Source organism: Manis pentadactyla, chromosome 5 (assembly GCF_030020395.1).
Source record: "Manis pentadactyla isolate mManPen7 chromosome 5, mManPen7.hap1, whole genome shotgun sequence".
In the NCBI taxonomy this organism is placed as follows: Eukaryota; Metazoa; Chordata; class Mammalia; order Pholidota; family Manidae; genus Manis; species Manis pentadactyla.
Genome location: NC_080023.1, coordinates 95,941,941 through 95,964,032, shown reverse-complemented (window position 1 = coordinate 95,964,032; position 22,092 = coordinate 95,941,941). Strand labels below are relative to the sequence as shown.

The following is a 22,092-nucleotide window of genomic DNA, read 5'->3' as shown; positions in this document are numbered from 1 at the left end:
ATCCAGAAGCTGCTGCTATACTAGTGCCATATAAATTCTATATCATGACCTAGATGTTGACTAATTTCTGATCAACACCCAAGAAAAACTGGCACAATGTGGATTCCGTGTTACATCGTAATTCAATTGTTTCTGCACATCCACAGACAGTTGTGTCCATATCCATCTCCAGTCCAGCCCGGGGCTTTCTGTATAGTGGCTACGCTGGACCTGTTGATGGTAGAAGACATTCTGTAGTGGGGTTTGGGTGGCTTTATCCAAATCAGCAGTCTGTTTTGAGAGTGACATAAAAACAAAACCCAAAATAAAGTATGTTTGGGAAGTTTGAGAAAGGAATGGAAACCAGAACTGAGTTATAAGGACCTACTGAGAAAAACAGATCTTGAAGAATCCTTCCTCAGAATGGGAAGTGAAACAAAGGGCTTCCCTGACAAACTGGCCCTGCGAGTCCCTAAAAGAAGGTGGTTAACTATTTTCTAACCTCTACAGGTAAGTTAAGGCAGTCAACACCTGCCCCGAGGCTCACTCTTCCCAAAAGATGGGGAAGGTCACAGATATGAACCCATAACAAACGTTCTCCCAGGACACATCAGCCACGTGGCACTGCTAGATTAAAGGAATGACAGAGCAGGACCTGCTGCCCTTTCTGTATCTGGTATGACAAGAGGGTTCTGAGGCAAGTGTTATCTTATTTTACTGATGGGGGCTTCAGAAAGTACATTTTCATAAAGTCACATAGGCATTGACATAGCTAGATTGATTGCAAAGCTTTCTTTCTCCAAGATCATCTGTTAAACCATTTTGTCATACGGCTCCACTGTAATACTTCAAGGTTGTATCAATTTAACATTATGAGTGAATGACGGTATCTGTTGAAGTATACAAATACCACTGTCAAACGTCTCAACTACCATGTGTAACAGCTCGCCCACAGGATACTCCCACGGATCATCTACTCCGTACTGTGGAGCTCATTTAAAGCAAAGGAGTCCTTTTGCTTTTCCTGGGAAGTCCGAGTATAACCCAAAAAGAGTACTTCGTGTGCAGGTGTTAAGAATGAAGGATTTTCTTAAGACATCTAGAAGACTTTCTCAAATGTTCCATTATTACAGTGAGAAAAAAGTTGTATTACATACTTACTTGGGTGACTCATTCTAAGATTGTAATTATATCTTTAATTTGATTAGGAACAGAAATCATACCTTAACTGAAGGAGAGTATCATTTTTAAGCAGGGTGTAGCAACTGAAGACAATGACTTTCAATTTTCTTTTTTTATAGCATAATGAATGCAAGCAGACCATCTTTATTTCATTATTCAAGAAAACCTTGCAGTAATTTCAGTTCTCAGTAAATACTTGTTTAGCTTCTCTTTACCTTTTCATGTGCTTATCTGCTTGCTCACACCTAGGCCTTCCATGCTGACATAAACTTGATGACTCCACCAGCAACCTAAGTTCAAATGAAACGTAAGCCAGTTGCAATGGGCTTGTATGTATCCGCACCTCTCTGTGACTAATTCATTTATGAGATGTGCATAACGTTCCCTCAGTCTGGACGGTTCCCCTCCACCCCACATTTATGTTTCTGTAAAAGGGCATATGAATTACTGTTCCTTTTTTTTAAAATGGAGTTTGCATATCAAATAAGCGTGAGAAGACACTGAATATTCTCTGATGTTTTAATCTCCTTAATCAAACTCGAGGTAATGGAAGTCCAGAGTTCTTCTTAATAGAGAGCACAGCACGTGAAACAAATGAGAGGAGGAGGAATGGCCGCACAGGCACTCCTACTTTGGAACTTATTTTAAAGTTGGACTCTATTTTCTTGAAAAACTTCTAACATAATTTTTATTTCAGTTTCAAAAGATCCTGTAAATCAACCAGGCAGATAAACCAGATCCAGTGAGCTTCATATCGCATAGCAGGTAAGATTTAAATAAAACCTACTAGATTTCTAAACTGTGTCTTTCTGCATTTTTACAGTAAAACAATTATTATAGCAGCATTAAACGAATTTTTCAAAAAAACTAAACTTCTCCCAACCCAACTGATTTCAGGTTTACATATTCCTGTCATTATTTATATTGATGTAGCCATTTAATTTCTAATTATCAGGCTACAAGAAATTAAACACCAGCTATGGCTCCACCCAAACAAGATGCTGTTCCCCAAAGCAGAGGTGTTTCCTTCATGCCACTGCCTTGGAGGACAGAACTGCCCCCTGGGCCCTGCTAGGCTGCAAACTCCCCCAGTCCCTCAAGCTCTATTTCTTATTTACTAGTGATCCCCAAACTAAAAATAAATCTTTCTCTCTTTTTGCATAATCGCATAAAAGTTCCTTGAAGGCAGGGACAAAATCTGTTCATCCCAGTGCTTAATATAGTGTTGGGCATGTAAGCGAATTCTGTTACTAAATAAAAATGAGAAAAAAACAGAAATTTGTGTCTCTCTTTTGGCTTCAAATCTATTCTTCTCTTTACTATTCTCTTATCTCCTGAAACCACAGATTAGTGATAAATAAGAACAAATCACTGTTGCCACACTTAACACTTGTACATTTTATTTAATTAAATCAGCCATTGTACACACTGCAGCTATGTATTGTTAGTGTTGTATTTTTTTTTCCAGTAACTAATACATGCCCTCATAGATATATTCAATTAGCGTTATCACCATGGGAACAAGATGCTGATTCATCAACTGAAAATTCACTTCTTCTCACAGTATTCAAGTTTTTTGATTACACAGCAAAAATCAAAATCAAAAGAAGGTGAATAACCATTGTTGTTACACAGACATCATCTGCACTGCAAGTAACACAACTGAAATGCTTTTCTTGAGCTCCAGCAAAGGTTTGGACAAGGCGGCCATGGTGTGCCTCAGAAAGTCTCACCAGGGGCCTCTCTCATTTTGGCTGCCAAAGAAAGCTTTGTTTCCTATCCAACTGCCAGAAAGTGCTAGCATCTGGGGCTTAGGAGATTTGGCTGGCGGGAAACCTCCCTCCCAGGAAATTTTCCGTCTTGGCATTGTGGCTTGAAATGATGAAGTGCCATTGTTTGTCGCATTTGTTTTTGAAATTCGGAGCAATGAGTCATTTTTGCACAACGGGAAAAGACCAGATAGATTTGGAAAATGTTCAATCTCTGGAGGACCGACTCTGGTGGTAGAGTTTTTCTTTTAAATTTGATCTTCATTGAATATACTTTTCTTTAACAAATAACTGATTCAAAATGTATACTGTTTATATGAATATAATTGTGAATATATATATATATGTTAAAATGTTACACAGCTTCAACCACTAGAGGAATAAGGAACAGGACATGGAAATCACTCAGATGATTAAAGTTCCTTCTTTGAAACAAACAAACAGGGAAGTGCACAAATGCACTTGTGCCTCCAAGGGAGTTTGGATTTCAAATAAATAAACCAAAAATTTTAACCCAAACCAAATTTGTAAGGATTTCTCGACCTTGTTTGCCAGCTAAAAAAAACAGACCAAGCTGACAAGTGGGAAAGTGCTTGCTCAGGGTCAAAAGAATGAAAGCCATTCTGGGATGAGAAGAGAGGTCTGACTGTTTTTGATTTTTAAATGCTACATGCAGGTATAAGATAGAAATCTGAAGAGAGAGAGGAAAAAAAATTAAAAAGGAGGAGAAGAAGCCACTCTGACCTGGTGAAGGAGTTTGACCTTTTGTGTAGTGGGTACATCTTGTTTTCAATGAATTATCTACAGTGCAGTGGCCAGAAGAAAGTACCACCAATAAGACAGCGTGGTTTGCTAAAGCAGCAATGAAAACTGGAAAACTACAGTAGTTACAGCTTTTTAAAATACCCTGCCAATATGTCGGAAATCTAAAAGACCTGAAGACGCCAGAATGCCACAGCCTGTAGCTGCTAGCAGCCGAAAGCCTCACTGTCTCACTCATTCTGTTTGCCTTCTGCTCCCGACATCCCCTCCGTCAGAGTAGCAGCTGGAGAAGCGCCAGCCACAGCTGGCCAGCACCCAGCAGTAAGTGCTTAGTTAGGACAGTTCCTCGTGGTTATGAACCCATCTTTAATTAGGAGCAATGGCTACTCTGGAAGTTGTAAGGACCTGGTAGGTCTGAAGTGCTTCTTCAGCAGAAGAACTGTATTATCATTCGATTGTGTTAGCAATATCTTGATTAACCACTGTTCAGCAATTTCTAGAGGCCTTTTATTCCATGATGCCCAGTGTAGTTATGATAGGCAGTGGTTTTAATTTTAATATGCTGTTCATCTGAGCATTCTAGCTATATACATTGTACATGGACATCCCTTTGAAGGATTCCTCTATAGCATCACCTGAAGAGGTCTGCAGGCGAAGTTCTTCTGATCACTGGGTTTTCATGGAGCTTGTGCAGAAGCAAAGGACAACGGAGGTGGCCGGTTCCCAGGCTAGCACAGACACAACAAAGTAGTGGATACAGCATCCAGAGGGAAGGATGCTATCTTTGGTCACAAATTAGCTTATAGTTAAAGAGGCTGAGAAAAACTAAAACCAAATGCAGTGTATTTGCTAAAAGTGGAAACGTCAGGGTGCCCATTAGGCCAGTTGGGCCGCTCTGCTAATGAAATGGGAAGTTGCATATTGAGTGAATGTGTGGTTTCTGATGTGAGGATCGGGCAGCCCCCTCATTTGGCCTCTTGCTTCAAGTCCTCCTTGCAGAAATGCCGAAGGAGTTGCTGGAGGTCGTGCTGGAGGTCATCCGGTGCTAGTGCTTCTGGCACATCCTCCAGGTGCTCCAAGTGGATGTGTTTCCCATGCTGGTCCTTCACCACAGCCCTCTTCTGCGTTTGGGCTTTACTCATGGTTGTCCTGGAGGAAAGCAGACAAGGGAGAATTATGCTCTTTCTTCACTGCTAAAAGGCAGCCACTACCTTTGGCATGGGGGTAACCATGACGTCCAAGTACTTACTGTCTTCCTTCTAGATGGTTCTATAAGGAGCTATCAGTATAACAGCTACAGCCACCGTTTCAGGTCTTTTACACATGGCTCCCTTATGTGAAATGAGTCATGAGACTTTTTTTTAACGTTTTGGGACCAGGAATTTTTTTTTTAAACTTTGAGAAATATTACAAATAAATGAAACTGTGCTTTAATATGGCTCAAAAGGTAGCCACATAATAACTCATGTTTTTATTAAACTACACTGATTTAAGAGAGGTTGGTTCATCCTGAAATGGTGATTCCATATTTACTTTTTGACAGGCTGAGAAAAACAGTTTTAAATTTATTAGTACACCTTAGCTGCCAGCTTAATCCTTAGAGTCACATCCCTACACAAACTTCCCAAAAATGTTCTAAGAGAACTTTTGCATAGGAAACAGATCTTTAAAAACTAGACTATGATTCTATCAGTGTACAGGAAAGTGACTCCCAACAAGAACTGGAGGTCCGCCCAGGCCTTTGGGGCTTCATCTGGAGCAGGTGGGGGAGGAGAGGGAAGGAACACTGAGACAAGCCCTGTCATCTCACATGCCCGCGTGCTGGGCCCTTTGCCATCCCTACTGCCCCTGAGCAGCCTGCTGCCTTCTGGGCTCCCTCATCAGACAGGTGATTACTTGAGGAAAGGGTCACAGGATACTACAACATGCTGTACTATTATTTTCCTGTATCTATACTTGGAAATGATCACCTTGTAATTTGTTAACTCTTGGTTCTTCTACTTTTACACATCATTCATCATTCCACAAATATGTGGTGAACATGTTTTATGTGCCAGGTATTATTATAACAAATAAGGAAACAATCTCAGAGAATGTAAGCAATGCAAAAAATAACAGTTAGTATGCATTGGGGCCACGACTCAAATGTTCCAGAGCCTGAACCCATAACCACTATGCTGTGCATCTTCACTTAAAGAATGATCAGTTTTGAAGCTATACCCCACATTTTTCTTTTGCATAAGATAAAGTGCTGTACATCACAAATAGAATTCCATAACTAAGTAGTTGTGGAACTTAACTGAGTTGTCTATATCCCTGGTTTCAAATTCATCAGCTGTAATAGAAACTTTGGATTAATTGGTCTCCAAAATTGATTCCAATTTGAAGATTTCATCATGGTAGGGTATGCACGATTTATGTGCTTTTATTTAATAACTGGACAAAATATTTAAAAGTTCAGAGAATAAAAGGTACTTTATCCTTAATTTATGTAACATTTTGAAAGTTCTATGAGCAATTATTCTCATTTAAATTCTTAGCTCTTGCTTTTTACATGTGATCGGAGGGAGGAATTTGTGACAGAACCTTTAATTTCACTGTTCTAATTATTATGTTCTACAGCCTAAAAATAGCTTTGTAGAGTACTATAAATGACAGTCTTTCTCTCTTTTTCAATGAAGTGAAAAACATTAATAACTTGAATTGCCATTGTGTCTTTTCACTGAGAAGCTGAGAACATTTTATGAATACTTCAGGTGCTGCTCAAGGAGCAGAGGTCAGTGAGAGTAGACCCGGGCAATCGTGTGGAAGTTTATACATCAAATAGGTGATGGAGACAGGGCAGACTAGACAGCCTCACAGCTAATCCCCTTTTGTATGCACGAAAATTAACTGCTTACTGCTTTCATGACACTTTCTTAATTTATTAAAGCACCTGGTTTCAGCATTGCTAGGGAAATTCAGGTTCTCAGGTATCAAACTCATGCTCATGTTATGTGCCACTCTCATGCAAAATCATGAAACAGCTTGTTAAAAAAAAATAATAAAGCTTGTACCACTCACAGGAAAGATTTTCTAAGACTGAGCTGAAGGGAGCTGGGGCAAGCAGTTGATTAGATTCTCCTTCCTATGCTCTTCAAATCTATCAACACAATGGAATATCCCAGCTGGCTGGCCTCAGCAAAACTGGTGACTTGCTAAAACCCAGGGAGCAATTATGTAAACTGGCAGATCGCTATCAGCATGCCTTAATATTAATTTTAAAGCATCAAAAGGACACTACAGATATGATACACACACTGAGATATCTACTACTTGACCAAAGTCTTACAATATAGGGAGAGTTGGCAGTTCCCAAGGGGTTTTAGGGTGTATGTAGGGGCTCCATTTTTCTTAAAACTGGAAAAAATTTTGAGGTGTTAGTTGGCAAAATAGCACCCCATGCTATCCCAAACCTTTTGATTATTGATCCATCCTCTTTCAGGATTTCATTCTCTACTAAACTGGGTAAGTGGACTTTCATTTGGTTACCTGTGTAACTCAAAGCCTGAAGTAAGAAAAAAAGGAAACAAGACAAAACCCATCATAAACCATAGACTTTAAAAATCAATTCGTTTGCTTAATTGACAGTATAAAAAGGTATACATGAAAGGATAAATAAAACAATTCTTAGTAGATCTAAGTATTGAGTTTTATTTCAATATCTACCATTTGTAAGGGAAATAGGTTACATTACTTCACAAATGCTGCTATCACCTGTACTCCTTTTTAATTTCCTTCTCACCTCAACCCCCTCCTTTCTACATTGGAGACTCTGATGATATTTTAATGACTGTGGGCAAAAACAAGCAACAAATAAGGCCCAAAGTGGATAACCCAGATAATTCATTTTTGACTGTATAGGGTCACCAGCTGTCAAAATGTGAAGAACTCAAAGTATTTAAATAAGGTGAGCTTTTAATATTTCAATGTATTCATATGTAATCTCAATGTATATTGTGGGTATAGAAGACAACACACATGTAACATTTAACTTCAAAATGTTTCAATAGCAAGAAATATTTTGTAAATGTTTGCACATGGCCGCAGTCCCTTAATAGAAACCTCTGAGACAAGATGTTGTTTCAGAATTCAGATTTTCTTCCTTTAGGATTTCAGGAAGGTAATATGATATATAGTCTGTTTATTTTGATGCATGAAATAGGGTACGGACAACATCCTATAATCAAACCCATTAATAAATCAACAGTAAAACATGAATATTCACTCCAGGTAGGAGCAAAAGGGCCCAAAACACCCAACTCCATATCAGTTCATATGAAGCTTTACTACCAAAATAGTCTGCTACTAACTTAAAAAACTTGTTTTGGTTTTCAAAATTTTTGGAATTTTGAATTATAGTAAGCATCTATGAATTTTTCACTATGGACCCATTGGAAATCAGAACTTAAATATGAATGCTTGTTTTATTTGGGGTATAAGATCTATCTGAATTTTCTTCAATGACTATCACTGGAAATTTTTGAGAATATTAGCTAGCAAAGATAATTTTCAAACTCTCTGTTTCTTTCTCTTATTAATCAGGAATACAAGTCACTTCTGGGATGTTTAAACAAGATGTACAGTCATGCCCCAACTCTGGACACTGATTCTGATTCAAGTGGAGGGAATCCTGGTCACTTGGATATTAAAAGCTCTATGGTGACACCAAAGAATACCTTAAGTTGAAGAAATGTTACTTCCCTGTGTAAGATATTCAAACAAGAATTCTACTCTCTTGAATTATTCTGTACCCTTTCATGAATACATGTACGGAATGACAATGATAAGCTATCTTCTTTGCAAACACAAGCAAATGTAATACATGCACACACATACTCAAAGACAAATGATGCTTCTATACCTCTTCAAAGTCATCTTTGGCTGAAGGAAGATCAGTGGCTAAACTAGAATCCCCCAGATGTTTCTCCATCCTCTCTCCATGTACCATAGTTGTTTTAACAACTTTGCTGACTCTACGGCCTTCCACTGGTTCAGCCTGAAATTGTGAGGTACTGGACAAAATGCTGGGTTCAGACAAAGTTACCTAATGAATGAAGGACACACAATACACATTTCTGACTGCCAAAATGTAACAATGACACGTTTTTCTATGTTAAAAAAAAAGAAAGAAAAGAAAACTACAATGTTATATACTAGCTTTCCAGAAAACAGTGTTTTAGAAAGGAGAAGCAGTTAGGAAAAAAAAAAACAACCTATAATCAACAGGTAATGTCTATATAATGACTCTATCCACATAGTACTAAATCAACCACTTAATTAGTCACTTGAATGAAAATTTCTCAAGATGTTTCATGAATAAAAAACTGGCTGCTCAGGGCAATGCAGACATAATAACCTGTGGATGAACTCTCTTTCCCATGTTTAAATAGTCTGTTTTGATGTTGTGGAGATAAAATTAACCCCCAAAGGAGGAACTCTCAAAGATATGAGAAGTGAAAAAGCGGATTTCTGTAGAATCCCATGTGTATAGTAAAATTTTGAGGACATGAATGAATGCAAAACGGGGAGAAAGTCACAAGTTCTATGTCAACATGTTCCTCAAAGAGGGAAGTACAACAGAAAGAAATAAAACTATAATTCAAGGAGTTTCTGGATCCTGATTTTAGTGACTCTGAAATGCGGCAGTTTGAATATCAAATATTTATCTCAAGCATTCTATAGAGGGCTGTTAGGCTGACATTTCATTGGGTCTTCCCATAACTCACTGTTTGCCAGAAAATGGGATTCTAATCTTTTAAAATCTGACTTTGGATTTTTGCTGTGGTCAACTATGAATTAAACAGAAAAGAGAAATAAAAACAACTGAACAAAGACAGTGAGCATAATGGCTACAAGTCTCCTTGATGGTTATTTAAAAATTCCACAAAATCATGAAGAAAAAAATCACTGTGCAACTGAAAGCAGGCAGCCATGTGAGGCGCACAGAGAATCCAAGAAGAATGAAGAATCTTGTCCATCCCTCTGGAGCACTACTTTACAGTCTCCATAAAATCACGGTGGAGAATCAGATGATCTCACCTCTGACTGTTCGGTGTCACTCTTCAATACAACGCGCTTTACAACTCTGGAATAGCTATCCCCTTCCTCAATGGCCACAGGCTCCTGTGCCGTCCCCTGCAGTGTAATCTCCTCTTTCTCTGTGCCATCAGAGGATATGTAGCGCCTAATGATCTTCCTAGTAACCTGAAAGAGATTTCATTCATGTATCTTGTTTTTGAGTGGCAGAACCAGGTACTGACACAGGGGGTTTGCAATCAATCATGTGAGGCTCTGTCAGACAATACCTTCTTTACCACAGTGTGTCCATGCTCATCAATGTATTCTTCTTCCGTGACTGTTTCTGGGGGTATGTCAGGCATATCATCTCCCTGAACAGTTGAGAGAAAAGGGTCACTTCAGTGCCTGGCGCCAATTCTAAGGAACTACTCCCAAGTGCTTATAATGTGAGCAATGTTAGAAAATTAAAGGAGCTGTTGGGAAGCACTGCAGGGATGCCAAATCCTGTCAAGTAGTATGTTTAAAAGGGAAAAAGAAAAGGTGGGTAATAACATGCTTAGGAGAACTGGAGCAAAGGTAGGTAAACACTTAAAAATGACCAAACAAACAAAAATGGACAAGCGGGCGGTGAGGAGGGTGAAACTGAAGAAGCTGAGTCTTGCTCTTCCCTTCACTCTCTTGGAGGTAGGTCGCAAATGTCTTTACTGCTGCATTTTTTTTACAAACAAAACTTAGAAGAGTTAAAGGACCTGCTTCCGAGTGGCCATGCACTACCTAAGGGGCATGCCAAGCCCTCAGTGCTCCGCTCTGTCGCTCTCTCAGGGTCACAGGGACAGAACTGTCCCACACGTGCAGTAATTTGACAGCTGGTACCTGAATAATCACTCGTCGGCGGACAACCCTGGTAGTTACCATCGCCTCCTCATCTGAGCTGGCCTCCAGCTCACCTAATTCCTCTGTTAGCTCCTGGTGGAAGCACGGAAGCATTGTTTTGTTTAACATGCTAAGGAATGTCTTCATTACTGGCTTCTGCTTTAGCTCACACTGTTTTCTGGAAGTTTCATTCATGGAGGCTTTGGGGGAAAAGCCCGCAAGGGAAACAAGTGTATGCTACTTTCACCCTCCAATGAGAATACAGTTTTTGTTCAATGAATGAAAACAAAAATCTGGAATTCTGAGCTAGCTGAGCACCCATCTGTCAAAAATCTGTCAGAAGAAATTAGCAGCTTGTCCACATTACTTCTTGGACTTAAAGTCCCATAAGTAACCAAATGTAAACACAGAACCCAAGGAGCACAGCAGACACTGTGACATTGACACCCGGGCTTAGGTCTGGAATGGTTAACCCAAAGGTAGAGAAATGACTTATGTTTTAGCAGAACTTTTCTGCAGGAAGTCAAATTTTCCTAGAGCTCTTATCTAGCCAGTATGCATCCCCATGACATCAAAGAAGGCAGGCTATGAATAATTTAAACTCATTTTGTGGAGAAGTTAAGATGCAGAGGCCAATCCAATTTTATGGGTCTGGCCCAAAGTCAGAGATAGAGATAAGAACATATTTTAGATTAGAACATGTCTCGGGAGCCTTAAATCAAATCACTCTTTCTTAGAGGAATGTTATTTTTACAATAAAGAAAATTCAACTAAATTTTCTCATATTTTTAAATACCAGATATAGTTCTATGTTCTTTTCTGCTAATGGAAACATGTAAATTCTAAACCATATTATACATTAAATACACTCAGGAATCTGCTGCTTAGAAATAAGGTCAGCAAGATAAGTGATTGAAGTTGGATCCTCAGGTTAGCATCATGAAGGGTCAAAATAGGAAGTTTAATAGAGATAATTAGATATTCATCAACAATAAATGGAACAGGCCTGTACAAAGAGTGTAGAATACATAAAGACTTACCAAAATTTATTTATATGCACAGAATAAATAAATGGATCATACAGATAATTGTTTTAAGTCTATACTTCACTGAATCTATGGATTCTTAGGCTAAATTTAGTAACTTTTAAGCCCAGATAGCATCTATAACACATTTTTACTGGAATTTATTTAATCCAAGAACTTGAGAGGTAGGTAATTCTGTGCCATGACAAACTAGAATAATAATCCATTCATGGGATGAACTTATTATTTAAGATAACTACCAAAATCAGGGTATGGTTCTCATCTGCCTGGACTTCCAGTTTTAGTTCGAGTTTTAGATAAATCCTGCTATTAGATTTAGCTTTCATAGTGAAGGAAAACAAACAAACAAAAAAGTAGGTTGTAAGACTAAAGATATTTTGTATCACTTTTTCCCCCACCAAAGCTTTATATAACTCATTCTTTACTACTCAGACATATATTAATGCTTCAAAAGTATTTTGACCTATAAAATGTTTCTGAATTCTAAAAGGAAAAATAATATCTATTTTAACTTATATAAAGTTTAATTCAAACAGATTCTCACACTTTTTTTGTGTATGAGGATCATGTATGGAGTCATTTAAAATGCAGATTCTTGTTCCCCCTTCCACCCTGGCATACAGTCTGATTCAGACATTCTGAGGAGGAATCAAGCCCTCTAGTTAATGCTGAGGGATATGAACCATTCAGACCACATTTTGAGAATGAATGGTTTAAATAAATCTCCCAAGATGGTCTCCACCCCTCTTCACAACATCGAAACTCACTCAGTGACTATCAGGTAGACTGACATTTTGAACCAGAATCAAGTTTAGGTACATCATCCTTTTTGTAAGTCATACTAAAAATAAATATAAGGAGATCTCATTTGGAAATAATCCTTCTTCTAATGAGAGAACTTTGTTTTGGGAGGTAAGCCCTGCCCAATACCCACAGTCTGTGCACTCATTGGCAGAGGGCACGGAGATTGGACGAGGGTGGGGCCCCAGCGCTTTCCCATAGCGGGCAGCCTTCCCTGAGGCTCTACTCATCTCTCTCACTCGACTTCCGGCCTGAGGCTACTAATTTTATAAAGCTGTATCAGGCATAGAGTTTCATTCAAGTTTTCATTGTTTTTAGCAAAAGGATTTCCAATGATTAAATTAGGGCTTATGGTCAAAAAGCTAGAATTTGAACTGTGCGTCGTTTTTTCTAGATTCATTGGTTCCCAGGTTATAAAAGGGATTGAGGGCTTCACATGGCCCGGGTTAATTAATTTGGCAAACCTTTCTGCCTTCAAGTGAAAAGCTAAGCCATCAGAGAAATGGAAACTGGGAGGTTTGTAGCTTTGTTATAGGTGGGCAAGGACATGGAGAAGTAGATTCTTACCTTTTGAAAAGCTGCGTCTTCATCGAGGCCTGCAAGGGTCCGCAGCTGGCCATCAGCAGACTCGACTATCAGGAGGCTAGTTTTCCGAGGGGAACTCTCCCCACTAGGCACTAGGGGCTCTTCGGGCTCCTGTACAATGGGCGAGTCTCCCTGCTCACTCGACGTTGGTGTCTGGAGACACAGCCTCTCCTCCTCGGGAGGGGTACTGAGTTCCTCAGGTGTCTTGCTGGGAGAGCCAGGTACTGCTGTAGTCTTTTGAGTCTCTGATGCTTCTGTCCCTGGGGTTGTCACACTGAAATGGAAAAGCCGAGTTATACCATGAGAGCATATGCATTTCCCCCCCTGCTGAGTGAGGGAACTGGACAGGAAGATAGGTCTTCATGGTCCATGAAAGTCAACAGGTTTTGTAAATTTACTCAAGAAATGAAATTTGAAAAAAAATCTTATGTAAGATATTGTGCAGTTACAGCTCATTGATCTAGCCTTGACTGGGAAATATGTATTCCAAAGGTGAAAATTGTTCTAAAATGTATTGCCATTTCCTAATCTCTACAAAACATATGAATTATAATTTCATTTTTTTCTTTGATAACCCAAGGTAATTTTAAAGATTTGAGGAGGTTCACATAACAAACAGCTGTTGATAGATAACAAGGCTTTTGAAGCAAGAAACAAAACTTGGCCACATTTTTAAAAAGCAATATACAACCCCATGTTAATACAGTTATCATAATTATAAATACATGAAGATTCTTAAAGCTCTGGAAAACTGTTATTACTTGATAGATCTACTGACATTGAAACTTTTTCTCTTTACATAGTTTGGTGTTACTCCAATGCTATCTTTATTCTCAATTTCAAAATAAGAAAATTTCCTCCTTTTCTGCTTTTTAAAAAAATTTTTGCAATTTTCTGTCACTCTTTAGATATTAAATATCTGAAGTGTCTCTTTGATGTCCCCTCCCTACATCCCCTTTTCTTTTTTCTTCCTCTCTTTTCCTTACCCCTTCTTTATGCTCTCACCTAAAACCTAAAATGCGGGAGGGCTCAGTGGAAGAAGAGCTCATTCCATTACTATCTCACTCTCTTCTCCAGTTCCCATGACACTAGCACAAAACTCCCTGAATGACAAAGGAAATACTATGACACAATCTCTGGACACACTAATCTCAGATTTCAGGGATACAGACCACTTGCCTTTCTCAGGATGTTTTCTTTTTGTAGACAAGTGTCATTGAAACAACTGTCTCCTTTGCTCCAGAAAGCCCTGCCCTTGAGTCCTGAGCTGTCTCTGCAGCTTCCTTTAGCCAGAAGCTCTCTGGAAGAATTTTCTGTGTTCCCACTCCAACCCTATCCACATCATTTTAATGGTCTTTCATTCTGTGTGAATAATTTGTGTTGCATTTCTATTTTTACTGCTAGCTACCTCACAGCAATATTGAAATACACTGAGGGCTGCTTCCCCTCCCCCATCACTCTTCATACCCTGAAGCAGCCATGGTGCACTGGGCACACAGCACAAGTGAGGTACAGCCATCTGAACCCTTGACCTTCAATCCTGTGAGATGAATAAGGTGTTTATTATTATTAATACTGATGGATGTAGAAACAGAGACTCAAAGGGCTTTGAGACTTGCCCAAGGTCACAGAACTGGAAGTGGGTTCAAGCAAATCTGTGCCACACTTGTCATCACAAGTTCAGACTCTCAAATCTTTTTTCCCCTCCTAGCTCTGGCATTTGTTATTGGTGGGGTCATTAGGAAAATATTTGAAAATGTCTTACACTTGTATATGCCTGGCACCCTTGCAGTTTTGTCTTTTTCTTTGAAATGACATGACAAACTCACAAGCTTTTCTGAAACTCACAAGTATTCCTGCTGACATTCAAGAGATGACTTTTCAGGCAGGTCTTGAATTTTCCCTGAGAAATCCTGTTCAACTCGCTCCTTTTGCGTTTGAGGAAAGAGCTCTGTTGCTGAACTGTCCCCTTCAATTTTGGGGACACAATCCTGCAAAGTGGAATAACCCACAGAAATGTCTTCCTCTGAGACAATGGGGGGGTGGTCACAGGACTCCCTCTCTTTAGAAGCAGTTTGCTCGTCTTTCTGCTTATGCTGGGCAGTGCATAGCTCCTCCTGAAGCACTGAGAACCCTGCAGAGGAGAACAGTTTACATGAGTTATTTAAATGAAGCTCACCTATATTAAATGAGTATTTAATAAGTAATTACTATATGCCTATCCTGTGATAGGTCCATGGTTATGAGTTGAATAATACATGTGCCTGCCTTCAAGACTAGAGGCGCTCAGGCAAGTAAGAGTCTATTAAAATGCAGAGTGACTGGGCCACAAAGCACCCAACTCAGGGTTAAATAATTAGGGAAGGAAAAGCAGAGGGCGGGATATCATAAGAAGACCTAATGATAAGCAGGCATCAATCAATTACAATAGTCGAGGCATTGAATCTAGTTGGTAAGAAGAGTGAGTTCATAATAATAATAATAAGTAATACTTAACACATTCTGCACAGTCACTGTGTGTGGGCACTGCTCTAAGTGCTTTGTAAGTATTAACTGTATTAAACCACACTCTGATGTCAGTATGCTTTTCATGGAGCATCTCTTATGCCAGGCTCAGGAAATTTCATTTCACCCAGGGCAATGAGGAGTCACTGAAAGGATTCTGACTGACAGTCATCTATTTATTTATTCACTCAACAGATACGTAATGATTATCAGCTAGGTAGTAGATGCCGTTCAAATGCTGGATATATAGCAGTGAAGGAGAGAGGAGAAAGCTGTCTTCACTAAACTTGCCTTTCTGAAGATATACATTTATGAACAATTTTAGGAAAAAAGGAAATCAGGGTAAAGTTCCAGAGGAAATAGGGCCAGTATTTTACATAGACTTTTCAGGAAAGGCTCCCTGAAGGAGGTAATATTTGAGCAGAGGCCTGAATACAGTACGAGAAAAAAGCACCTGATGATCTGAGGGAAGAACATTCCAGAGTGGTGGGAATACAAAGGGCCTTAGCTCTCAAGCCTGCAAATGGACAGGATGTCCAGGGGACAGCAAGGAGGCCAGGTGACTGGGACTCATGTGGGAGCGGGGGAGATGGGAGATGGGGCACGCTCCAAGGCTCTTGTTGAGCAGTAGCAAATGCCATCATTTTAAATCTATAAAAAGTAAGAAACTAGAGGAAACCAAGGAAGAATAGCCAGTAAAATGGGAGAAAAACAAGAGAGGGTATCATGGAAAGCAAGTGAAGAAAATGTTTTAAGAAGAAGCAATTAATCTTTTGTGTCAACTGTTTCTAAGGGGTAAAGTAAGATGAAGGCTGAGAATTACTACATTTGGAAATGTGTAAGCAATTAGTGAATTTTACAAGATTGTTTTCTGTCGAGTGGTGATGACAAAAGCCTGACTGGTATGGATTCTAGACAGTTCTAGAGAGAATGGGAAGACAGAAGTGCATATAGGAAATTCAGACTACGCACATTTGCTTACGATTATTCCTATTTCTTTTTCCTAATAAATAGGAAGCTTGACTATTAGCTTGGAATAAATAAGAAATGTTGGAGGCTTAAAAGAAGAAAAAAGGTGTGAAATAGAGATGAGAAAGATAGAGGGAAAAAAGACAGTGAGGGAACATGCAAATGAATGAGAACAGATTAGAGAAACTTTAACACTGAAAAGGTGTAGGGTCAATGGCTGGAGTCCCTGTGGGTTTGACATATTGTTGGTGTAGAAACAAAAGAGGAAGTAAAGATGATTCTTCAAGTTAGGACCTGAAAGTAGTACAGTCACTGATAAATGGTGTAGTCTTGGCTGTGAGCATAGAAATGGGTAGTTAAAATAGAGTGAAAGACACAAGTATCAAAGGGGTCATCCAGGACTAGAGGAAAGGTCTTGGACAGAGTATCATCAGTGTTGGTGGTTGTTATGGACTGGATGTTTGTGTCCCCTGAAAACTAGATGTTGAAACCCTAATCCCAGCTGACGGTGTTTGGAGGTGACAATTTGGGGAGGTAGTTAGGTCATGAGGATAGAGCCCCAGGAGCGGGATTAGTGCCCTTAGCAGAACAGTCCAATCCTCTACGAGGATACAGCAGAAGACGGCCATCTGCAGCCTGGCAGATGGCTCCCCAGCACCTGAGGACGCTGTCACCCTGATCTCAGACTTTCTCTAGAACATGAGAAATAAGTTTCTGTTATTTAAGCCACCCAGCTTATGGTCTATTGTTACAGCAGCCCCAGCTAAGGCAATGGAGAAATAACAAAGAACAAGCAGGATGGGGTGGGGGTGGGGAGGTGCCTATAAAATGGGCAGGGAAGTCTCAGAGTAGAAAGGAGGAAAATATGTGATCACCAAAGGCCACAGTCTACCCTCTAGGAAAGGGAAGGCAGGAGGTCCAGTTGCCTGAATTATCCATACATTCAACACACACACACACACACACACACACACAAACTCTCTCTCTTTCTCTCTCTCTCTCTCTGTCTGACCTTCACTATGGTCCAGGGTAATGGTCTGTTCAATTTCTGCATAGCTGTGACTGATGCGCTCCTGGAGGGGCTCGGTGCTGGTCTCCATGAGATGAACGATATCCATTCGGTTGATCTTGGTGAGACATTCAATGAGACTGGTATCTGGGATATTAAAGAAAAAGCAGTAGTTACATCTCAGGGGTACTTTCTAAAAAAACCTCTTTCAGTTAGCTGCCTTACTACAATTTTGACACTTGTACATGAAACAACTAAAGCCTAATTAAGGGTCTTTGCAAAAACTAAGCTAACAAACAAAAGATATGCAAAAAAGGGTGGCACAGCATGAGCACAAGCTCTAAGAGTAGAGTTGCCAGGTAATATGTAGGATAGCACGTCAAATCTGAATTTTAGGAAAAAAACAAAAACCTCTTTAGTCTAAGTATATTCCAAATACTGCTTGGGATATACTTACACTTAAAAAAATATTTGTTGACTACCTGACATTTAACTGGGTGCTCTTCATTTTTATTTGCTAATCTGCAATCCTACCTTGCAGAACAGTAAAAGAAGGAAACATAAGTAGAGACTGGCTGTAAATATGGGAGGTCTCTAGGCAGATCTTCAGAGAGACATTAAAGAAAGCTACAGATTTAGACCAGCTGTGGGGTCAGAAGTTACAGTCTGTATCATTTCCCATCTTATTTAATGTGGTCAGAATATCATATATAAATCATTATATAGAATGTCTACTTGACATTTTTTCTTCATTTAACTTATTTAGGACTAAAGGAAGTAGGAACCGAAGGAACTGTACTACCAATGACAAAGCAATTGTGTCCACTGTCCATATTTAGAAAATAGTAGGACTTTATTAACATTACTGTTGGCAGTCAGAGCTAGTGTCACTTTCTACTAGTTAACACAGTTCACGGGAATACAGTGTAAAAATATAGCATAACATGTATATTTTAAAAATGACATAGCTTGTTCTCATTTGCTTATATAGTACTTTAGATTGATGGCATTTTTTATTTTATTATTTTACTGAATTTGCAAGAAAAGGTTTGTCGGATGAGAGTTATTTCCACCTTTAGCCTAATGCCTTTTACAATAGTTCCTGCCTACCTGTAGCATGTCTCCCATCCCTTTCCAGCCAGTATTTCAATAGTGCATGACTTTGGTCCTGGAGAGAGTTAGGGTTCTCAATTCGAATTTGATGAATTTGCTCCTCAGTGAAATCCAGTTCTCTTGCTAATTCTAGAAGAGAAAACACTGCTCTGTAAACACATTAACTTCAAAGCCTAAGTTGCCATACCTTGCCTTGTGATTCTGTAAATGTGTTCTTTGTGTTGCTGTGAGTAATAAGGTTCTTTTTTTTAAAACTCTGACAAATTAGAAGTGACTCTCATATGCTTTTGTTGTTTCAGCAGTAATTACAGATTTTTTCCCCTTAGAACTGGTTTAGAATTGATCACTGTCATAGTGGAAATAGTAAGTTTGAGGCAATGATGATAAAATATGTCTAATTCAGGCCCATTTAATTCCAAAATGCAGAAGAGACCACTGACACTGGCTTATACTCTTAACCAAGATGCTGGAAAAATAAATGACTGGAAAGAGGAAAAAAAGAGACCATTTCTCATTTTTAATCATCAGTGGGTGATGTTTTAAGTACTATAAATCCTGTTTCCAGGTATGTGGATAAATACTGGTTCTGGCTATATTATGCAATTAGATACATTCCTTTGACATGATGTCACATGAATAAAAGGTCTGGGAAGCATTGGTTGACCTGGGGAAGGAACCAGAATTTTCCTTTAAAGTCTACTATTATCTTTAGATGTTTATACATTGTGGTGTGTGTAGGTAAATGAGGCATCCTCCTTGGAGGGCAATTTGCCAATATTTTTCAAAACTAAAAATAGACATACCCTCTACTGTCCAATTCTACTTCTAGGAATTCGACTTCTACATATATTCACAAAAACGTACCAAAGCAAAAGGATATTAATTGCCATTAACAGAAAACAATCTAAATATCCATTAATAAAGGTCATTGGTAAAAATATAGTACCTCCATATGGCAGAATTAAATAGTCATTTAAGAGACTGATGCATATGCCTATACTGAAGGGATATTTACAAGGAATATTATTAAGTAAAATTTTGCTCATTTTTAAGTAATAGGTAGAGATGTGGGCACTACCTTTTTTTTTTTCTGAATACTTGAGAAAGTGTTAACAAGTTACCTTTGAGGCATGGAGGTGGTCAAGTATAGGTGTGATAGACTTACTTTTCATTTTATACCATTCTTTGTGATTGTAGGGTTTGAATTTTCAACAAATATGCAGATGTTACAATTAATATCTATGTATACATACATACCTATTTAAGAAACAAAACAACTAATTCTTTAATAAGTCAGCCAGGGATATTTTGCTATCATTCCTCCCCCTACCTCTCCCAATTAAATAAATCTGATCAGTATTTAAATTTACTTTAAAAGTTTAAAAGTGAGAAATGGCTATTTTTTTCTGCTTCCACCCATTGATTCTACATTGTCCATTATCTTTGTTAAGGATATTATGGACTCTTATTTATTACCAAATCTTTAAGAAACCAAAAGGAGAAGAATATTAATTTTATACTATTTGTTTCAATAAAGCAGTCAAGAGTGATACACAAGGAGGTCAGAAATAGAAGCAAGCAAACCAAACCAGTGAGTCAGACTTAGAATCTTGCTTTAAATATGTTAAGTCCCAGGTAAGATGAAAGGGTATAGCTTTTAAAATCTGCAAATCATGATTTATAAATAAATCACACTGATTTTAGAATGCACTTTCCCTTTTTTAACATACAGTTTTTATATTTATATATTGCTATTTCTCAGAAAATTAATGAAACATCTCATTCATATGTATTCGAACATTCCTAAGAAGCAAATTTTAGTACAGCTCATGATGAAGATATCTGATACAGTACCTAAAATAAGAAACCCTGGTGAGATTTACAATTAAATTTTATGACACTTAAATCTAACAATGGTTTGAAACACAGTAATCTCCCCAAAGTTTAGGTATCCACACCTCCCAAAGGAGAGTGGTGAGGGCTAGTGTATTCTCAAAATCTCCCAATCTGAAGTTCTGTTATTCTAAATTCCAAAGACAATAAAGGCCTGTCCTGGTTCACTCTGTGAGTTAATGCAATGCCTGGATTTTTCTAGTTCATAGCTCAGTATTCTTTTCACAATTGCACAAGGCCTTCCTCAAGGAAAGAAAAAGACCCTTTTTTTGTTCATGACACGTGTTTGATGCAACTATGTTACTTAAACCAAGCAGGTTTTGTCAAAAAAATGGGTCATACTCATTTTACCTGTCCAGCTGAAGCCAAGGTGATCAGCAATATAAGCCAGCCTTTCTTCAATCCGTTCTTGCTCATCCTGTTGATCTATGTAAGGTCAAAAACAGAATAGCCCAAGGTTGCCTTTGACAGGAAAGGAATCACAGTACTGACCATCTAAAGAAAGGAAGTCACTTGTCCAAATATTTGATAATAGCACAAATTAGCTATCACATTGTAAATCATATTAAATTGTGTGTTTTTCTGATTTCTGGAATGGAATGGGGAATAAATCTAATTATAAATCATGAAAACCATTTGCTTCCATATCTCTTCAATCAAGACTAGTCACTGGACATAATTATATAATGCTAGTTTCTGGTAATCCTAGGACTTCCCTTTTAAATTACCTGAGAGAATACTGCCCATCAGAAGATAATCATTTTGTTCATCAGAACCCAGAAAAATCATAAACAGTACGCAGAAGTGGAGTAATTGATTGGGACCTCCTATTATTGTCTATGGCAGTATAGATCACTTTCAGGTCATGTCTGAAAGAAATCACATCCAAGATTGACAAGAGACCTAGATCATGGGTCGATACCATCCTGGGTTGTTTTCAATGTGTACAGAAACATTTACCTTGGTCCTGGTGACCTGGGAAGAAGGGAGGTTAAAGTATATGTATTTGGATGTGTATGTTGTATTAGTCTGTATATATGACTTTTGGGCAAAGGTTTTGCCTGCTTACTACTATGTAAGCACATGTATTACTTCCATTAACTATAACATTCCCATTCATTTTTAACCCCCATTAATCAATGGGCAGGATTTTAGATCATGGTATTATGACTTTTTTTAATAATCCAAATTTAAGAACAATAGTCTTTATTGTAGAGATATTGGAAGACCACAGGCTACTTCTCAGAGCCATCTATGGTTCCCTTTTTTATAATTCAAAGGGTCATCATTCCCTCGCGGTCAACTTAAATCATGCAAAGTTTGAGTTTTTGTTGTCTGCTGCATCTAATTAGAGTACATTCTCCACTCAGTCACCAGTAAAACGAAAGCATATTTTTACCTTACGTTTACTTAGCCTTATGTTATCTTTTGTTTGCTTAAAATATTTACCAATGGTATCTGAAATCCAAACTTTCTGAATCAAAAATAGATCCACAACAATTGCAATTTCATAATATGAGAAATCTCCGTGGGCAAATGGCTTCCT

At 38.5% G+C, this 22,092-nt stretch overlaps 1 protein-coding gene across 24 annotated transcripts in view; it reads right to left on the bottom strand.

The window, feature by feature from the left end:
- Positions 1-2,539: 2,539 nt before the first annotated feature.
- ANK2 (ankyrin 2) overlaps positions 2,540-22,092 on the bottom strand; it is a 323,577-nt gene continuing 304,024 nt past the window's right edge. For 13 of the 24 annotated variants that reach the window (XM_036920824.2, XM_057502564.1, XM_057502563.1 and 10 more), the window contains 10 exons: positions 20,898-20,972; positions 18,651-18,782; positions 17,544-17,687; positions 14,906-15,191; positions 13,040-13,331; positions 10,040-10,123; positions 9,774-9,938; positions 8,596-8,778; positions 7,148-7,239; positions 2,540-4,841 (listed from right to left, as the gene is read on the bottom strand). In XM_036920824.2, the coding sequence (XP_036776719.2) occupies positions 4,658-4,841; positions 7,148-7,239; positions 8,596-8,778; positions 9,774-9,938; positions 10,040-10,123; positions 13,040-13,331; positions 14,906-15,191; positions 17,544-17,687; positions 18,651-18,782; positions 20,898-20,972 (1,637 nt within the window). In that variant the 3' untranslated portion in view covers positions 2,540-4,657. Of the gene's footprint in view, positions 4,842-7,147; positions 7,240-8,595; positions 8,779-9,773; positions 9,939-10,039; positions 10,124-10,625; positions 10,719-13,039; positions 13,332-14,905; positions 15,192-17,543; positions 17,688-18,650; positions 18,783-20,897; positions 20,973-22,092 lie in introns of all 24 variants that reach the window. The other 11 variants (XM_036920818.2, XM_057502550.1, XM_036920816.2 and 8 more) reach the window with 1 other exon arrangement.